This window comes from Schistocerca serialis, chromosome 3, assembly GCF_023864345.2.
Source record: "Schistocerca serialis cubense isolate TAMUIC-IGC-003099 chromosome 3, iqSchSeri2.2, whole genome shotgun sequence".
NCBI lineage: Eukaryota > Metazoa > Arthropoda > Insecta > Orthoptera > Acrididae > Schistocerca > Schistocerca serialis.
The window spans coordinates 295,170,869-295,191,609 of NC_064640.1; the positions used below are offsets into that span (position 1 = coordinate 295,170,869).

Below are 20,741 nucleotides of genomic sequence, written 5' to 3' on the forward strand. Positions count from 1 at the left end.
GGTAACTGTGTTGTTGCCATAATGTAAAGTTTTTTCTTTTTGTAGACAAACCCTCGATGCCTATGGGACCAATGAAGGTTGAGGAAGTGAGAGCAAATCATGTGAAGGTTAAGTGGGAGAAACCAGAGGACAATGGAGGAACTGAAGTTACTGGATATGTATTAGAAAAGATGGATCTGGATACAGGACGCTGGATTCCAGCTGGAGAGGTTAGAACAGACAAAAAATTTGTAATGCTTCATTGTATTACCAATACTGGAAAATAAATTGAATAATTTCAGGACTATATAATAAAGGTGATACAGTCTCCTTCCAGTACTGAAAATCATACTTAATGCTTGCAATTGTAAAAATAGTTCACTAGTTTTTTTGTGATATCTTAGTTAATTTATATGTTAATACTTAAGTATGTGACAAAAATTTAAACAGGTGGGCCCAGATAAAAACACTTTCACATTTGATGGCCTGACACCAAAGAAAAAATATAAGTTTAGAGTAAAAGCTGTTAACAAGGAAGGAGAATCCGAACCACTGGAAACGGAGGGAACTATACTGGCTAAGAATCCATATGGTAAGGGCATTGTTTTATTGTTATTATTATTAAAATTATAATGAAATGTACTAACAGTGTTTTATTTTTTACTGTGAATTTTAAATTCTTTTTGTGATATTTTCTATTATATCTTATCTTGTGTTTTCCATTGCATATACATTGCCTGACAAAACAGTGAAACACACAGAATGGGAGGATGAAATGAAATGAAACTTATGGACTGAGAGGGTATGTGATACTATTGCAGTGATTATAACATTGAGCCAAAATTACAAAGAACTTGATGATATGAGCCCACTTATCAGTATGACATTACACATCCTTTGGCCGGGATAGAGGCCAGGATGATTTCTCTGATTCACTTGGCTAAAGTGTCATAAAGCCTTTGTATCATCTCCTGATGAGAGCTGGCCCACAGCTGTTGTAACTAGTCCTTGATATCCTAGATACTGCCACTGGGATGGAGTTGACATCCAACCTTGCCCCACTCATGTTGTATCAGGGATAGATCTTTGTTCTTACTGGCCAATTGAGGATCTCAACATCACATGGTTTGTAGAGACATATGCCGTGTGTAGACAAGCATTTTCCTATTGAAAAGTGACACTATGACAGTGTTGCTGCTTGACAGATAACATGTGAGGATGCAGGATGTCAGTGACCTGAAGTCTTACCTGATAGCTCCCAAGGCCATCATGCCAGGAGTAACACAGCTGTGCCTCTTCAAAACATTGGAAGAATGGAACCTCTGCCCAAGTTGTCACCACACTCACTAACGATGGTCATCTATGATAGTGCAGTGCCACGATTCATCGCTGAACAGAATCCAGTGCCATTCATCAGCAGTCCATGCTTCCCAGTCACAGAACCACTACAAACACCAACATTTGTCTTTATGGTGTAGCAACAGCCTTTACGTGGGACAACTGCTGCTAGTCACTGACCATTTAGATGACACAAAATGTTGCAGAGAATCCATTAATTTTTACTAGCGGTTTACAGTGTACTTGTTGCACTCTGTGGCAAGCCTTCCATGTGATGGTCAGACATGTCCAACTGGAATCTTGGCAACAAGTATGCCTGCCCTCACGTTTTCTTGCTGCCTAACATCAGGCCAATGTCACATCTGAATGCCCAACAAATCTGGACATTGCATGATATGACCAGGCAGCCAAATGGAGACTGACAGTGAGACCCCTTTCAAATTCTGTCAGGTGCTGATAAGGCTGTCTCACAAGTGTATGCAGCATTTCCATGTCTTTGACAGTGACTACTCCGTGCCTGATGCTGTTCACACCCCTTATATGTCCTACCAGGCCTAGCAACAGTGCTGAACATGAACAGCACCTATGCACTCTGTGGTCATTGTACCTGTCTCAGAAAATTACAGCTCTAATCATTTACATACCCTCCAATGGTGCATATGTGTATAAAGTTACAGTGATATCCGACCATGTCTTCTGAATGCTTTACTTTTTTTGTCAGGCATTGTATTTACATTTTCGTTAGTTTGTATCATTGTATACACACTTTTTGTCTCCTTTTAAAATGTTTACTTTACACTTTCGCTCATATTAAAAATGAACTAATCTTGTTTCTCGGTTATGTTTTTCCTATATTCAAGTTATCTCAAAACAATTTTATGATTTATTAGTACAGTAACAGTTCAATATATATTTGCTTTGTACAGTTCCACATATTCAAAGTCTGCCCCTTTCTGGTTCCTTATATCTGTATTTACGAGGGTATGCTGAAAAGTTATGCTTCCAAATTTTTGAAGTGAAAACTGTTAACCCTTTAAGTAAAAAAAACCTTTTTAACATTCTACTTCTTTAGTCATCATGTCTATATATTTATTTCTCAACTTAGTCACCCTAACAATGAACACATTTCTCCCAAGGAGAGACCACTTTGTTAATACTGTCACTGTATAATGTTTGACTTTGTTGACGGAGCAACAACCTCACCTCTTCTTGCACTATCAAAGTGAAATCTTTGAAGGAGATCCTTAAATTTTGGAAACAGATGAAAATTGAATGGGGCCAAGTCAGGAATGTAAGGTGGATGACCAATTACAGTGAACCCAAGGCCGAACCCAAGGCATCGGCCAGTTGCAGGTGCTCTTGTGTGGTCTGGCATTTTCGTGCTGAAGGAGAGGATGCTCCATGTGTGGACGAACTCTTCGAATTTGAAACTTTAATACAGCACACTGTTTCTCATGCTCCAACATAATTAGCCTACAGTGCACACCAGCATGTTATGTGCAACAGTTCAGAACACTCTACTGGCAGAGGGGTGCAAATATGTAGGCATGAAGAATAAAAATGTAGGATGTTAATAATGTTTGTTTCATTTAAAAAGCTTTAAGAATTTTCACACACAAAATTTGGAGACATCAGTTTTCAGCACAACTTCATACGTTTTTCTTCTGTGGTGCATTTTAACAGGATCTACAACATACACTTATTAAATTATTGATCATCTTGACAGTTTTATTATCTAAAACAAATAGATGTTTTTGTAACTATTTCTTGAAAGCACATCTGAAAGAATTTTGTAGAATGATTTCATAAACATTTTAAAAATTTGCAGATCCCTTAAAATTAATTACTGCAGGCATAAATTTCTTGAGCAAATTGTGGAAGAGGTTAACTTTGGAACAAACACAAACCCAACTGAGATGAACAACATTTCAAAACCTGTTGTTTTATGGTGGATCCAATTTACAATTTATGTTGATACAAGAATGTTCAGTTGCCTATAAAAAACATGAATTAATATTCAGCTATTGTTGAATTAACTATTTACATTTCATGTTACATTTGTGGGAATCTGTGTGTTAGTGAGGGTTGGGCACATAAGTTTATAGTTACCTTCATCTTAAAATTCATAGTCAGTGTGAGCCTCTTTGTATTTTCTGTCCAAGAAATACTTACTAATTATTTGTGCTGCTCTGATGATCATGACACAAATCTGGGTTTATTTTGAATGTGCCTCTTCCAGTATATTACCCTATAAATTAAAATCATATTTGTTACTTGTATAAGAACATATACATTTCTAATTATATAGAAACAAGTGACGAAGAGTCCCAGTGACGAGGAAAAGTATTTTGAGATTTGACTTTAAAAGTGTGCAGACTCTCATTAACCAGAGAGCAGCTTCAGTTTAAACAGAAGAAACAAAAAAAATGTAACTGAATATAGCTGTGATACTCTGTGTTTAATTCAGATATTAACAAACAGTAAATATTACTGCCAGTATTGTCAGAAGACTCATACATTACCATTCTGCTTCTAAAGCCATGATGTTTGCTAGCTGTACAATTATATTGGTAGAGGTCCCAACAAATCCTATCAATCACAGCAAAGAGAATAATGGCAGATGCCAACAACTAATTCACAGCAAACAGCTTAACCCTTAATCTTACAGAAACTCATATTGTACAGACAAATAAAAATGACTTCTAAGTACCAGAAGTAGAACTCAGTGGGCACATATTAAATTAAACTGTGTGTAACGATCATGTGCATCCATGTTAATGAAAACAGATGGCACGTACACTTAGATAAGCTAAGCAAGAAGCTCAGTTCTGCTTGCTTTGCAATTAAAAATCTACAGGGTAACAATTATTGAAGTATATGAAAGAAATGTAAATTAGTTACAAACTACAGTGTGCACACACTTTATTCAACATCTGAACATCACTACAAATACTCGGATTTAGGTTTTGACATGTTTGATATGCCTGCCATCACTGACGATAATGTGGCACAGATGAAAAGTGAAATTCTGCATGACCAGCTGAAGTGTCGGAACATTGATGCTGCTGATGACCTCCTGAATGGCTGTTATCATCTCAGCAGTGGTTTTGGGGCTATTGCTGTACATCGTGTCTTTAATATAGTTGCACAAAAAGGAGTGTTCAGATTCAGAGAATATGACGGCCATGAGATCATCTTCCAAAACCTTCATGTACCATTTAGCAGTCACTTTGCCATCAAGGTGTTTGCACAAGCTCTGATGTTTGACTAAAATTCTTTGATATCTCACCCCCCCCCCCCCCCTCCCTCCCTCTTGCACCCATAATATTGGTGTGTCTATGTTTATTGTGTGTTTCAGATGAACCTGGGCGTCCTGGAAAACCTGAAATATTTGATTATGACAACAAGAGTGTCAGCTTAAAATGGGCTAAACCAGAAAGTGATGGTGGTCGCCCTATAACTCATTACACTATTGAGATGAAAGACAAATTTTCTGTAGACTGGGTAGAAGTCTGTAAAACACAAGATAGTACATGTGAGGCAAAAGTTGAAGACCTGAAAGAAAGAATGGTGTACCAGTTCCGTGTCCGTGCCCACAATAAGGCTGGTGCAAGTGAGCCAAGCGAACCCACTGACACCCATGTCTGCAAACACAAACACTGTAAGTGCCACAAGAGAGATGATTATATATTTGTGGTAACCAAGTAATATTTGTTTTTGAAGTGGTGAAATTATTTTTGACATTGTGTACATATTTCTGTATGTAGTTCTGTATTATTGATTATGTATGTATTGTAGCATGGTTTTGCAAATTAATTTTTAAAAATTGGAAGTATAAGTTCTCAAGTATCTTTACATACTTGTACACAAAAATGACATATTTGACTGTAGCAAGATATGATTTTCCTTTCCTCAGTGAAACCAAGAATCGATCGCACAACATTCAAGAGTGTTACAATCAAGGCTGGCCGAACTCATAAATGGTCTGTGGACATATCTGGTGAACCACCACCAGCAGTTACATGGCTTTGGAAAGATTCTGTTAAGCTTGTACCCACAGAAAAAATTAAAATTGATAATGTCGATTATCATACTGATTTTACTATTATAAACGCAGTTCGCCGAGACACAGGAAAATACACTCTGATTGCAGAAAATGCTTCAGGGAAGGACCAGGAGACAGTGGAGTTGACAGTTCTTGGTACGTCTTTGATAAACGTGCACTCTATAATAATTTTAAAGCAATGACAACAGTTTAAATAATATTAAAATATGTTTGCCCATTGTGGTTCATCACTGTAAAATTACCTTCATGCTGGGTTCCCTCTGTATTTCTTCATGTCTCTAATAAGATGCAATTTTTATTTAAACTACTAAATTTGAGGAGCTCTTAGTTTAGTGTAAGTGGTATATTTTGTAAAATGCATATATGAATTTTATAGGCAAACCAAGTGCTCCACAAGGACCACTTGAAGTGAAAGATGTTACCAAAACATCAGCCAAAGTTAAATGGCAAAAACCAGAAGATGATGGTGGTTGCCCAATAAAAGAGTATGAAGTAGAAAAAATGGATCTGGCAACTGGAAAATGGGTTAGAGTTGGTCGAGTTCCTGGAGACCGGGAGAATCCTGAAATGGAGATCACAGGATTAGAACCGGGTGCTGAATATAAGTTCCGTGTGACTGCAGTTAATGATGAGGGTGATTCTGAACCGCTTGTTACTGAAAAGGGAACTATTGCAAAGAATCCTTTTGGTAAGTTATATTTGTGTATTATTTATTAAAATGAATATATGCACATAGAATATATTTTTGTGTACATTTCAGTAGGAGTAAAGCACAAGAAAGAAAAAGTAGTCTATATATTTACAGAGTCTTTCTTCTGTGCTGTATCCTGCTAATGTGACATTAACACTGTATGTTTCTCATATAATTTAATTTCATGTTTATATTGTTACTGTGATTTGGTAAAGATGTCAGAGGGCTGGAAAGTTTAGAGGAAGACAGTTGCGCCAGTCCATATATTACTAGAAGCAGTCCTTTTCCATTTAGTACACATTTGATCAACTGAATGTGATGGACATGGTCAGGAAATGAAACATGTCACAATACTTGAGAACTATTATTGTATGATATTGCTGTCGTTGCACTGAAACAGTAACAGTAAATTGTTACTGTTGCATCTTCACTCTTTGCCCAAACTTGTTTTAGATCTGGGGGCGATCTGTGCAGCAGATCAAAATTGATAATCAAAATATAAATAAAATATGGTGATTGGCTCAAATAGTGATGTTTTCCATGCTGTCTTCAGCTGAAATGAAATGATCATATGGCATTGATGGCCAGGAGTCCCCACCCGTGGAAGTTCAGCCGCTAAGATGAAAGTCTTTTTAGTTGAAGTGACATTGGACGACTTGCATGTCAATGATGATGATGATGACAATACAACACTCAGTCGCCAAGTGGAGAAAATTTCCAACCCAGCTGTGAATCGAATCTGGGCCTAGCGTATGGCTGTCAACGAAGGGGACGAATATATCTTCAGTTATTCTGAATGGAATTGAAACCTCTAATCTGTAGATGGCATCTACCTTCGATGCATGATACTGTGTAATAATCCTAATGAGAGGCTGACAAGGGATATCTGAACTTCAGAAAAACATGAATTGCAAGATATAATTCAGCAGAAATCCAAGTGTTCAGCCCAACAGTACTGGCAGCAAACATGATCCTGAAAAAACAGTCTACATATTAAGTCTGTTGACAGAAGAGAAATTTCATGAGAAAGAGACATAGCCTGTCGTAGAGTCTAAAAGGAAGATGGATGAGATATTAGCAATTTTGCAATTTCTGTGTAAAAAAAAGTAATACAAGTATAATATGTTTTCCATAATTCTGTAACAGATTTTAGCCAGTGATATAGGGTTACAATGCACAGCAGTCCAAAGACCATTTTTTGAAAATGATGAGCATCTTCCTCCAGTCACTTGGAATGTTGTATTACTCCAGTGACAACTGATAAACAGCTGTTGGAATAGAAGAAAGTTCTTTCACATAATTAGAATCGTACACATATTTCATCAGATCCTGTTACCTATTCTCTGTTATGTGTATTTTCTATTTCACAACCACTTATCTCAGTAATTATTATTTCAGTTCTTGTATTATGATTGAAAGGAGGAACTGTGGTATGACCTTCCTCAATGAAACAATTTTGGGCAACAAAATTTAATATTTCAGCCTGTTATGTGTCATCTTCAATTTCGATTCTAGCGTGATTACAGTGTTACTAGATACGTGAGTTGTACTCATTTATTGACTTTGTGTAGGACCAAAATTCCTCATGAATTTTTAGCAGATCAGAAGAGAGGATTTCACTTCTAAATTCATTGAACACCTATTATGTCACTCTTTTTTCTTTTAATTTTGATTTAATTCAGCTTTTGTTAGTAAAATGTGATCTGCCTTCATTCAAATCTATGGTGTAGGCCACTTTACTTTCAGGGAACCTTTCTGAAATGATTGATGAACTGTGGAGAGTCTTTCCAATTCCTCACGACCTCACATGCCACATGTCTGTCTAAGGCATGTTATACAATGCTCTTGAATGTTTTAGATTTATGTGCCTCATTTTCTGCCCCAGATATGAATATTTGACTTTGACTGCTCAGGTACTCTGCAATCTGTTTCTTGTTGCACTTGTGAACAAGAATAGTTTTCTGCCTTCCTAAATATTCCTTTTTGTATTCAGTGTTTGAAAAGAAAATTTATTGGGAATATTTCCAGATAATTCACTGTGCCATCCTCTGATGTGATGCTATTATGGTCACTGAGTGTCTGAGATTTAATGTAATACAGAAATTTCTTCAAATTTTCTATCAAGTCAGTTGATAGAATTTTATTTTAAATTAGTTGAATGCTTTACACATGGTTCTCCTTTTGTTGTTTTTGGCTTTGTTCAGTTTTTGCTTGCCTATAAACAGTCTGATTATGTTTAAATTTGCAGTGAAAGTCTCTTTGCTTTTGTAGCAGTTTACTAATGTGGCTGTCGAAGCATGACAGGTTTTTCCCACCCCCACAACATTGCTTGGCACAACCCTGTCTAAAGCATATTGCACAATACTCTTGGAATTGATACTCAACATTGTCAGTCCTGGAGATGTAATTTTCTTTTTAACCGCTCAGGTAATCTGAAATATTTTCTGTATTGCTCGTGCTAAGCAGAAATACCTTTCCACTTTTCTTTATATTCCTGTTTACAACCATATTCAGTAATGCAGTAATGGCCTTATGATCACTGATTCCCTGTTCTAACTTCATTGAAAAGTTTGGGCCTGTTAGTGACGAGTAGATTGAATTTTATTCTCACAAGTCAGTTCTCTGATCAGCTATTCAAGGTAATTTTCAGAGAAGGCATTTAGAACAATTTCTCTTGATTCCAAGTCTTTACTACTCACCTTGAGTCTCCAAGTCTACAGCTGGTAAATTTAAATCTCCACCTTATCCGTAACATGACCAGGAAATGTGTGCAAAATATTCTGCAGGTTTCCCCTCAGATGTTCTGCCTCTACTGCTCCTGTGTCAGAGGGTCCATACAGGCACCTGATGACCATGTTTGGAATCTTCAGAGACTGCCTTTGCCAGACATTCATTTCTAATACCATGGGGACAAGTGGAAATTCAACAGTGAAATAACCTCTTGGTTCCGTATTATGTGCCTGTTGATAACTGTGATCCTTTGTTGTTCATAGTTATCAAGGAGTAATTCATTTTTTCTTAGTAAAAACACCTTTATGCAATTCTGCTACAAATTTAGTCTCCAAACTTTACTAATCAGTTGAAAAACCAATTAATTTATAATTTATACCTGTAATCACACTCTGTGACTGAAAAGAAGTGAATAACATAGAACTTTACTTCTTAATGTTTCTATGTGAATTTCACATCTGCTGTTAACGAGACAGGTTACTTAGTTTTTGTATGGTATTTGTCTTCTAAGCCTGTTCTACCTAATTTTAATATGATGTACTAAAGAACTGTGTGAAGACACATTTCTATAGGACCACATAGCATCATTTGTGGCAGAATTTTTAGCACAAGTGTAAATGTCCTTGAAAACTGTTTTCTGAGCAGAATATATATCAGAATTTTTTATTGATAAGCTGTACATTGGATAGTTGCCGTGCTTTGTTACAGTAACCACGTGATTTAATGCTGAATATGTTTCCATGTAATAATTTCTTCGTACAAGAAGAAGTATACAAAAATGTGATATACTAAAGAGATTTTGTTTAAATTGAATTCTGTCATTTGCAGATGAGCCTACAGCACCTGGTACTCCTGAGATAACAGATTATGATAATGAAAGTGTAGATTTGAAGTGGACTAAGCCTGAAAGTGATGGCGGTGCACCAATTGAAAAATACATTATTGAGAAGAAAGACAGGTAAATTTCCAATGATAAAATTTTGTGTTTTTCACTATAGTGAATGTAAAATAGTTGCTTTATTTTATTTTCTTAAACAATATGTTACTCCCAAAATTTTGGTGAAAAATGTAAAATGTAGCTTGTAAATGTACTTAATCAAGAAAGTATGAAATAATTACACAGCCGTGTTCTAACTCATGTAATCATATGAATGTGTCAGTGCAACTTCTTCCTTGCATTTTGTGTCCTTTTTTGTGTCATTATTCACATTTGTTGTTGAATGTTTGGACTGTATGGCTGTAACTGCAATTAACAAATAACCGTTCATTGTGTATATTGTTAATGAACAATTTGCAGTGTTCAGTAAAATTTTTCTGGGTTTGTGACCGCGTTGTCAACACCCTGAGGAAGGTCGCATGCAACTGGGACCGAAACATTGGTAGTTTTATATAAATTGACAATATGGTCAAAAACTCAGAAAAATTTTCTTGAATGTGACAATGGCTGCGGAAGCCTATGTTTATAATTTGTAGCTTGATTCCCTCTGTCAATATTTTTGATTGTTAAACATTAATTGCTTTACATGAAAAGAATTTAACTTTCTGGTAGGCCTCCAGGCAACAAATAGTTTGCTGAGGCATAGTGCAAATTATGTTACCCTGTGCACAGTGCTGTTTCTGTTCGTAAAGTTGAACCTTATCTTCGTATGCTCCTTAACACAATTTGGACATGGCAGAGGTGGCATTCACTTTACTTTCTTCCTTCATTTTCAAATTCTTCAGCATGCCAGTTGTAATAAATGCTATGTGTAATCAAGAAATGAATTTTTATGAAGTGTTTGTGAATCATTTTTGTAATCACTGAATTTCATCTGAAAGTTTTTCTGCTTTTTTAAAACAAAGGTTTAAGCCAGACTGGGAGAAAGCTATTGAAGTTCCTGGAGACCAGTTAACAGCAAAAGTGCCTGACCTTAAGGAAAGGGCAGAGTATCAGTTCCGAGTAGTTGCAGTAAATAAAGCAGGGCCATCACCAGCTTCAGAACCAACAAAGACACATCTTGTCAAACATCGAGCATGTATGTCCATAACAGTTTTTTTGAATGTTTACATGTAATATATTCATTTATAAAATAGTTTGTAGAATCATTTTAACTATACTTGCCTTGCTGTTTTCTTCAAATATCTCATTTTCTCATATCTAGTGAAGCCACGTATTGATCGAACAAACTTGAAGCCAATTGTTATTAGAGCTGGGAAAAGTGTCAAATATGATGTCAATATTCGTGGTGAGCCTCCTCCAGACGTTAAATGGTTTCTGCAGGATACTGAGGTAATTTTGTAATAACATTTAATTATGTATGATAATGCTCTCATCGTGTTTTAATTTTAATGTATACATGTCTCCCAATTTTGTAGGTGAAATCAGAGGGCAACTATGAAATAATAAATGTTGACTACAATACCAAATTTTCACTTAATGATGCAGTTAGGAAAAACTCTGGAGTGTACAAAATTGTTGCAGAAAATCAACACGGGAAAGATGAGGCAGAAGTTGAGATTACTGTACTTTGTAAGTAAAATAACTTTGAAGTTAAATATTATGGTAGTTTATCACTACATTTCAAGTACACATGATCTGCGTGTGTCACCAGAGTATCATCAGTCTTTGGCCACTCTGTATCTTGACAACTGTTGCATTTTAAAAAGTAATATAATTCACTGCATGAGGTAGAATCTAATATTTTCAGTGATTAATTCAGGAAAGATATAAAATTTCTTCTGTGTCTTTATGACCATGTACATCATAGCTACTGTGTGCTCTTAATGAATCTTAATTCTTTATGTTTTATGTGTATTTCAACAACAACAAAAAATATTTTATTCCTCTCAATTTTTTATTCCTACAGTATGTCACTTGATGAAATTTAGTTTAAAACTGTACTCAGTATCACTGTACATATAATATTGTTTGTGATTTTGTTTACATTATGATTGTTAATGTCTGCTAGGATTCTTGATTTCATTTATCGAATTATTCAGGCAGTTAAACGGAACTGAAGGGAGGAAAAACTTTCTGCTGCAAATAAGGATAAATATGTTGATGTTGACTTGCTGTTAAGCAGATTAGATTTCTTTCATTCTATTAAGAATTCTCTTGGAACCAAGTTCGTGGTTTCCACAAGTGCAGTGCTGTTTTCCCCATTTAACTATGCCAAATACTGGCCATGGCCCAAGCAATGCAGGTAGTGTGGATGCAGTTTAACATGAAACATCACTGAACCAATGACTTGTTTGAGTAACAATACTTTACTTGAAACTTCCTGGCAGATTAAAACTGTGTGCCCGACCGAGACTCGAACTCAGGACCTTTGCCTTTCGCGGGCAAGTGCTCTACCAACTGAGCTACCGAAGCACGACTCACGCCCGGTACTCACAGCTTTACTTCTGCCAGTACCTCGTCTCCTACCTTCCAAACTTTACAGAAGCTCTCCTGCGAACCTTGCAGAACTAGCACTCCTGAAAGAAAGGATATTGCGGAGACATGGCTTAGCCACAGCCTGGGGGATGTTTCCAGAATGAGATTTTCACTCTGCAGCGGATTGTGCGCTGATATGAAACTTCCTGGCAGATTAAAACTGTGTGCCCGACCGAGACTCGAACTCGGGACCTTTGCCTTTCGCGGGCAAGTGCTCTACCAACTGAGCTACCGAAGCACGACTCACGCCCGGTACTCACAGCTTTACTTCTGCCAGTACCTCGTCTCCTACCTTCCAAACTTGCCCGCGAAAGGCAAAGGTCCCGAGTTCGAGTCTCGGTCGGGCACACAGTTTTAATCTGCCAGGAAGTTTCATATCAGTGCACACTCCGCTGCAGAGTGAAAATCTCATTCTGGAATACTTTACTTGCACTTCTTTCTTTTTGTGAAAAAAAGTAACTTTCAAAATAGGAAGTGTCTAAAAACATATTTTCGTTCACATACTTCTTACCCTTTCAAGAAAATCTGTGTAATTCCTCAAAACCTTTTCTGTTAAATTTTCAAAGAAAATGTGATTATTTTTAGCTGGAAATGTAAGCTTTATTGTGTCTTATTTGGGAAATGTACTAAAAGTAAATTAAAAGTGTTGTCAGCTATGTTATGCAGGAAATACGTAAAACCGTGTGGCATGTTAACAAAAGTATATAAATGGAAGAGAGACAGATGGAGAATCATTCTGTTGACAATATGTGTCACAAATGGATAAGACACTGACATTGGTGACTTTGACAAAGAGCAGATTAATATGGTACCTGGGGATGAGCGTGGTAAAGCTGATTGTTTGTGTGACGCTGTCATGAGCATCTATGGAAAGTGATTGAAGGATGGTGAAATCATGAATAGGTGGCAAGGTGTTGGACGTCCATGCCTCATCACAGGATCTAATCTGTTCTGTGTAGTGGCATTGGCTGTGGTATGTGACTTATCTGATGGCAGAGTACAATGCTGGTGCAAGCACAAGTATTTTGGAACACACTGTTCTGTGCATGTTGTTGAACATGGGGCTCCACAGTAGATGTCCCTCAGGATTGACAGAATCATCAATTACAATTACAGTAGGCATGGGATAATTGAGATTGGAATGTGAGTTAGTGGAAACTTGTCACCTTGTCAGATGAATCACATTTTTTGTTGCATCAGGGTGGCTGTTATTCCTGGATACATCATCATCCTGATGAATGGTTGCTTCGGTGTAGGCTGTTGGAGGCATTATAATGCTGTGGGGGACATTTACCTGGGCTCTCATTGGACCTTTTGTAGTAACTGAAGGAAGCACGATAGCTGTGGTCTACTTCAAGATTATTGCAGACCACCTGCATCCATCCACGCACAATGTATTCCTATATGGCAACGGCATCTTCTAGTTGGGTGACAGTCCACGTAACAAAACCAGAGTTGTGCTATAGTTGTTCCAAGAAAATGATAGATAATGTATGTTGATGTGTTGGCCCCAAAGACACCTGATCCGAAACCAGTGAAACATGTCTGAGACACTATTGGGTACCAGTTCTGTGCCCACAGACCATCAGCCCATACTTGATGGGAACAGTTTGACTTCTGTGAGGAAATCTGGTGTCACACACTTCCAGTACTACCAAGAACTTGTCAAATTCATGTCATGTAGAATATTTACTGTACTGTGTTTCAAAGGTGGATCAACACACTATTAAGCAGGTGATCATAACATTTGTACTCAACAGTGATAATTCTGATATAATAATACATGTGTGTATGCAGCTATAACGAAAATATAAAAAAGTAATTAACCTGTAGGATTCTTTGAACATCACAACACCTGACTAAATCTGATCATATTTTGAATACGGTGTGTCACCTTGCTTTGACCTGATAACCAACATCCGCGTATGCAGTGAAATTGGAATTTCACTGATGTGCTACTTGGTGTTACACAGACCACTGCAGTAAATGAAAAACATCTCATGCTGCAGAAAATATTGGAGGAGTGCCTGGAGTTTAAATCCCAAGTCTTTAGATTTGTAGTCTGACGTTTACCTGTAAGCCACCGAGCCAGTGCCTACTAGTATATTATTTGGGTCAGTGTTTCCATACATGATGTATGCCTCAGATATGAACTTGGGCAATTTATGCTGCTGTTGACTGCACTAATATCTTGGCCAGAATCTAATGAATCAATTGAAACTAAGGGTTAAGGAAGACCTGTTTGGTTTAGTACGTATATTTAAAAAGAAACATTCTTTAAATAGCAGTTAATAATGTTCTGTTTGTTAAATAGTTTAATATGTGTGCTTGAGGAAGTTTTATTCTAAACATATACTTGTCCAGAGAGTGCATTTAGGAAGGAAATGACATACTCTTTTTAAATTTGTTTGTAGCTGCACCATCTAAACCGAAAGGACCCTTGAAAGTCTCTGATGTTACAAAGAATAGTTGCAAACTGAAATGGGAGAAACCAGAGGATGATGGTGGAAAACCAATTACTGGGTATGTTGTTGAAAAACTTGACAAAGAGACTGGGAGGTGGGTGCCTGTGGGAAGAACATTGGAGCCAGAGATGGATGTGAAGGGCCTGCAAGAAGGACATGAATACCAGTTCCGAGCCCGTGCTGTGAATGAAGAGGGTGAAAGTGAACCTCTTGAGACAGAACGTGCAACTTTAGCCAAAAACCCATTTGGTATGTACTGTTTCTTAATTCATATGTTTCTAAATACATGCATTTGATGTAGAACTTGATAACTACAATCTACTTCTTTTCCAGATATCCCTTCAAAACCAGGAACTCCAGAAATTGTTGACTGGGATGTTGATCGTGTTGACCTTAAGTGGAAAGCACCAAAGAAAGATGGTGGTGCTCCTATTACTGGATATGTCATAGAGAAGAAAGAAAAATTCAGCAGCTCATGGGATGAAATTCTAACCACAACTGTAAGTAATTTAATAGACTTTTGTGATTCCCATATTTACACTTTTCACTTACCACTAAAATCTTCTACTATTTGCAAATTGTAATTCTCACAAGAACTTTCTCAAGTAGTTTGACCATTACTTGTGGACACGGTAATGGTCTAACAACCTTTAGTGCTGTACTTTGTAATGGCATGAGAACCAAACAGATTTTGTTTCATCGGCTGTGGCTCACTTGCCATTGGTGTTATTTCCATTAGTTACTTCTCACTTGCATAATCTCAACTTTGAAAAGAAATGCAGGCCTTTTTGCTGTGAATTTAACTACCTTAAATATTCGATAAAACATTCTCCATTTTCTTACTGCATCAGAATTGAGTAAAGCTTTGAGCTTTCTATAAAATCCTTCATTGTCTTTATCGGCAAAAACTTACTGTCATGGCTGCTATTGTGTCAACATTAATACCCATACAGCTTGTCATTAGTAAGCATATGTCATCATTATGTCATGATGCAATAGATTATGTCGTAGTCTGTTCCGATGGCCATCTGTGGACTATAAATGGTCACCACAACAGCTGAAATGGTGGTGATAGTGGTACTACTCCCACCAGTGGTGGAGATGGCTCAGCTGGCGCAGCCAATTTTGGTGGTTCTGCTGTTGATATTTGCACTTTTAGTGTAATTTGTGATGATAGTGACGCTGCAGTTGCTGCTGATTGCTGCACTGCTATTTGTGGTTAGGATGATGATGTTGGTCTTGCTATTGATTGCACTGTCACGATAACAATGTTATGGAGACAATATTTCCTTTTAAGGTGGCTGCATTCAGCACTTTCAGAATTTTATAACTGAGAAGTCACTTGCCATTTTTGTCTATTTGCAGTCCATGTCTTGTGTAACTTTCACTCTGCAGATAATTATCAGGAAAAAACTGAGTGTTTTCTTACACTTTACAGATCATCTTGAACTGTCTATTGGTGTTAATTTCCGTATCCACTCATAAGGCAGCTATGGGGTTATGTCTGCATTGTATTCCAAAAACAAGCTTTGTTTTACTCTCAGTACAGTCCATTACAGCCTTCAAATTTTTAACAACACTAGATAAGTCATTCCCGTAAATATCATTGGCACCCATAACCATTACTGTGTTTAATTTGCATTTGTGAGGCTTCTGACTGTACTGCTTTTTTTCATTTTTTATGTAGGCATCTCTGGATTCTCATAACTGCAAGTGCTTGCATCATTTTATTCATGTAAAATTTCTGTAAGTTCATGCCCACATATTTTGCATGTTTTAACAGTGACCAATTTCCTTCTGGCACTGATTATCAGTGGCTATTACATATTCCTATATTTATGCTATATCAGTAATGAAAGATGTACATCAGTCAAAAGTATGTTGTGCAAAGTACAGTAGGGTATGGAACAGTAAGAAACAAAATCTAATGGAAAACTGTTTGTAGAGTGTTGTACACGAAGTTTCATAAACACCACAGTCATCTTACAACATTAAAGATAAAATATCAAAAATGTGTTTGTTATAGTGTATGAATTATCAAATTAAAAAAAAGGCTGTACAACTGATCTACCACATATAAAATATATATTTGCTGGCTTTGCCAGCTGCAGGTCTCTCCAATACTTGTCTTCTGTGAATAACTAATTCATAAGTTGAGAGTAATTCTGAATGTTCTGCAGAGCCATGGCTTAAGTCTTTTCAGAAATGTAGGTGAGATGAAGTCCTGCAAGCATGCTTCCGGATTGGCATTACCACTTGATGCTTGGATTCCTCCTCTGGTGAGAGGACCCACCAGTACATAGTGCTTGTGGTTTACATCAATATGTATACCATATTCTGAAAGGACACATCCAGTATGTTCATGAAAGGATGCATCCAGTATGTTCGTGAGAGTGCTGTTCATTGCTGTTCATGGTTTGCTAGGGGACTTTCTCCCCTCTATTTTGGATTATGATACTCAAAATGTCACATGCCTATTAAATTTTTGCTTTCTTCCCTGCTTCTGCTGAACATTCTAGAAAAAAAAACATTTAATTTGGAATGACCAACAGTCCACTAAGCATTTCATGTTAATCCTCTACTACAACAAAATATGTTGTTCGCACCTCCAATCAAGCAGAGATGTCTGACCTGTACTTCCAACCATAACACAAGCTTCCTCTATGGGCAACATATGCTGCGCATAGAGAACAGTTGAATACTCTCCGCAGATAGGTTCCTTTCTTTTCACCTGAACCACATCAGGAAGTGGTAAACACATCACTATAGTCCATGAATTTTGTATGGGTAAAAGTCAAAGACTGTTCCATGCTTTGTATAGTGGCACATTGAGATGAGCATGAAATTGTGTTTGGAATGGGACTAGCTTACATTGCAACTGTAGACTGCTTTCCTGGTTACTCTGAATGAATGTGAACACTGCTTCTTCACTCAAAAATCGCTACACCTTTCCATCTTTGTGGAATTGCACTAGAATTCTGTCACTATTCATCATTATCAAAAACTTGTGAGTCAAGGAAAAAAGTTAATTATAATTTTATGTTATAGAAATGCTCATGTAAACGTGTGTGTGTATTTTAATCATATTTAATTTAAAGTTTCATTGTTGTCATGTTTAAAGAAATCATGAGTTGTTATATACCATTGCTTCAGAAGTAGTTGGCAAAAACAAATGAGTCATTGTATTTTTTAGTCATTTTTAAAAGATCAAGAGAACCAAGAAATTCTGGTACTAATTTCTGTGTTTTTTCTCACTTATAGTCACCTGCAACAGAAGCCCGAGTTCCAGGGTTGAAGGAGGGTAATCAATACCAGTTCCGTATAAGAGCTGTCAATAAAGCAGGTCCTTCAGAGCCTAGTGATTCAACAAAACCACACATTGCCAAGGCCAGGTTCTGTAAGTGTCAATTATTTAATGGCCTAGAGCTTCTAGACATTGTTTCATATATCTAACCTGCATGAACCTCATGTGTACTATCAGTCTTAAAAGTATGTGATGTAATAATGCCATTTACATTCATCATTCTAGAGTATGTCATTGCAGGTTTGTTTGTTTAACATAGAATAATATAAGGAAAAAATATGTTTTTATCCTCAGATGCAGAAATTACAATGTTTTGTAAAATGAACATCAAATATTTTTGAGTACTAGTAGTTATTACAGTGATTTCTTTTCTCTCATTGTATGTGTGTGTACATGTTGGTAAGTATATGGTTTTAAATATTATAGGTCTTTTCATAGTTATTAAACAGATTTTACATGTAAAGTAAACAGCAGTTTTGTGCCTGTTATTTGTAATTCGATATGATAAATCATTTTGTCTAAAGCTGCAGCTACTACTAATTCAGTGACTGAGTTGCAAGGATTATGTTTAAATTCTTTTCCTTTTTTTAGTGAAGCCACTAATCAACCGTGAGAAATTGCAGAAGGTTACTGTACGAGCCGGTCAGTTTGTGAAGTTTGATGTTGATGTTAAGGGCGAGCCACCTCCAGTTATCACGTGGAGTTTTGCTAACAAAGTTCTGGAAAATGGGCCAACTGTAAAAATTGAAAATGAAGATTATAACACAAAACTGACATTGTCAGATACAACAAGGAAAAACACTGGAACATATACCATCAAAGCTGAAAATGACTCTGGGAAAGATGAAGCCACAGTCGACGTTATTGTTCTTGGTGCGTCCCATCAACTTGTTATGCAGTGACATACACAAATTATTTTTAAATCTGTTCTATGTGAAAAGAAATATTTGTTTCATGCAAATACATTATAGCTATAAAGTAGTTACATGGTTTCTGGTTGTAGGTATGGTATTTCCTTCTTGTACCCTGTACAAACAAATTTCTTGCAGCATGTGTTTCATAAAGTTTTTCTTGCTGATTGAATATTCCATCTTTTTTTTTTTTTTTTTTTTTTTTTTTTTTTTTTTTTTTTTTTTTTTTTTTTTTTAAATACCTATTCTGGGAGGATGTTTTTATGTGTCTGGAGGTTGGACAGCTGGCCACTGTCGCCAAGCGGTTCTAGGCGCTTCAGTCCGGAACCTCGCGACCGCTATGGTCGCAGGTTCAAATCCTGCCTCGAGAATGGATGTGTGTGATGTCCTTAGGTTAGCTAAGTTTAAGTAGTTCTAAGTTTTAGGGGACCGATGACCTCAGATGTATATCCCATAGTGCTCAGAGCCATTTGAACACTTTTTAAGGCTGGACAAGGTACAGATCCTGAAAGCAAGATTATTAAGTTCATTGAGCATTTTACTGTGTGTGTTTATTTAGCCAGAGTGTACAATTAGTAATATCCCAGACTGACTCCCAAAAAAGGATGGAATATTCATGCAAAATGTGTGTGACTATATAAAAAGGAGTTGATCTCATTACAATTATTTTATTATTAGAATCCTATTATTACTAATGAAACTCTGTATTTTTATTTCTGTAAAACCTTTAAATAAAATATTAACAGATAGTAATTCATTTGCCAGTATTACATATTTTTATTGTTAAATTTGTGTACAGACAAGCCAGGGAAGCCAGAGGGCCCATTGGAAGTTAGTGATGTCCACAAAGAAGGCTGCAAGCTGAAATGGAGCAAGCCAAAGGATGATGGCGGTCTTCCACTAACAGGATATGTTCTTGAGAAAATGGATACAACTACAGGTCGCTGGGTTCCAGCTGGCTTTGTAGATCCAGAGAAAACTGAGCATGAGGTTACAGGATTAGAACCCAACAAGAAATATCAATTTAGGGTTAAGGCTGTGAATGAGGAAGGTGAATCTGAACCTCTTGAGACTGATACAGCCATTCTTGCAAAGAATCCATATGGTAAGAAGTTGTGAATTTGTGACTAATTAAATTGATAAGATAGATTTGTTTTATTCTGATGCACAACTGCAATGCTCATTTCATGGATAGTTGACTATGAATGCATTTTTAAATCTCACTGTGCCAGCCCAGTGCTGTCTTTGATTCTCATTCTAGCTAATGGGTTGATTGTTATTGATAGGATATATGAACTGTTACTGGCATAACATTTATGAAGCATCAATAACAATTACTCTTTTGAAAATGTTAATGCTGATGAGATGACGAATGTACAATCTAACGCCAACAATCTCTTTTGACTTTCTGGAGAAAATTGTATTTAGAAAGCATTAGATATACTTAGATAGCTTTCTGTTAAAAAAAAGAAAAAAAAGACTGACAGCTTCATGTAGCTACTCATAATTAGACAGCCATCATATTTTAGGCAGAGTGCTCACAAAATAACTGGACCATACCTTTGTGGATAGCCTGGTAAGGGAGGGCACAATGGTTGTGGTGGGGGTTTCAGTGCAAGCAGCCACTGCATGCTAGAAAAAATGCAGTGCAACTGCTGAAGGTTATTCACAAACAGACCTTTTAAGAGTCGGCAAACAGTTGTATTAATGGATTATGCCAGTATGACAATAATCTGAATGGTCATCTGTTTATTATTAAAAACACAATGGCTCTCAACATACACTGATATTGCAGGAGAAGGAGCAATTTATTGTCATCTGTTGATATGTTAAAAGTAGCTT

General features: G+C 36.7%; 1 protein-coding gene across 34 annotated transcripts in view; it reads left to right on the top strand.

The window, feature by feature from the left end:
* LOC126470085 (twitchin) overlaps nt 1-20,741 on the top strand; it is a 515,873-nt gene that overhangs the window by 285,133 nt on the left and 209,999 nt on the right. For all 34 annotated transcript variants that reach the window (XM_050097601.1, XM_050097605.1, XM_050097618.1 and 31 more), the window contains 14 exons: nt 46-209; nt 430-571; nt 4,676-4,978; nt 5,234-5,518; nt 5,760-6,071; nt 9,633-9,762; nt 10,647-10,819; nt 10,946-11,073; nt 11,160-11,313; nt 14,634-14,933; nt 15,018-15,184; nt 17,946-18,081; nt 18,580-18,861; nt 19,699-20,004. In XM_050097601.1, the coding sequence (XP_049953558.1) occupies nt 46-209; nt 430-571; nt 4,676-4,978; nt 5,234-5,518; nt 5,760-6,071; nt 9,633-9,762; nt 10,647-10,819; nt 10,946-11,073; nt 11,160-11,313; nt 14,634-14,933; nt 15,018-15,184; nt 17,946-18,081; nt 18,580-18,861; nt 19,699-20,004 (2,982 nt within the window). The remainder of the gene's footprint in view (nt 1-45; nt 210-429; nt 572-4,675; nt 4,979-5,233; nt 5,519-5,759; nt 6,072-9,632; nt 9,763-10,646; nt 10,820-10,945; nt 11,074-11,159; nt 11,314-14,633; nt 14,934-15,017; nt 15,185-17,945; nt 18,082-18,579; nt 18,862-19,698; nt 20,005-20,741) is intronic.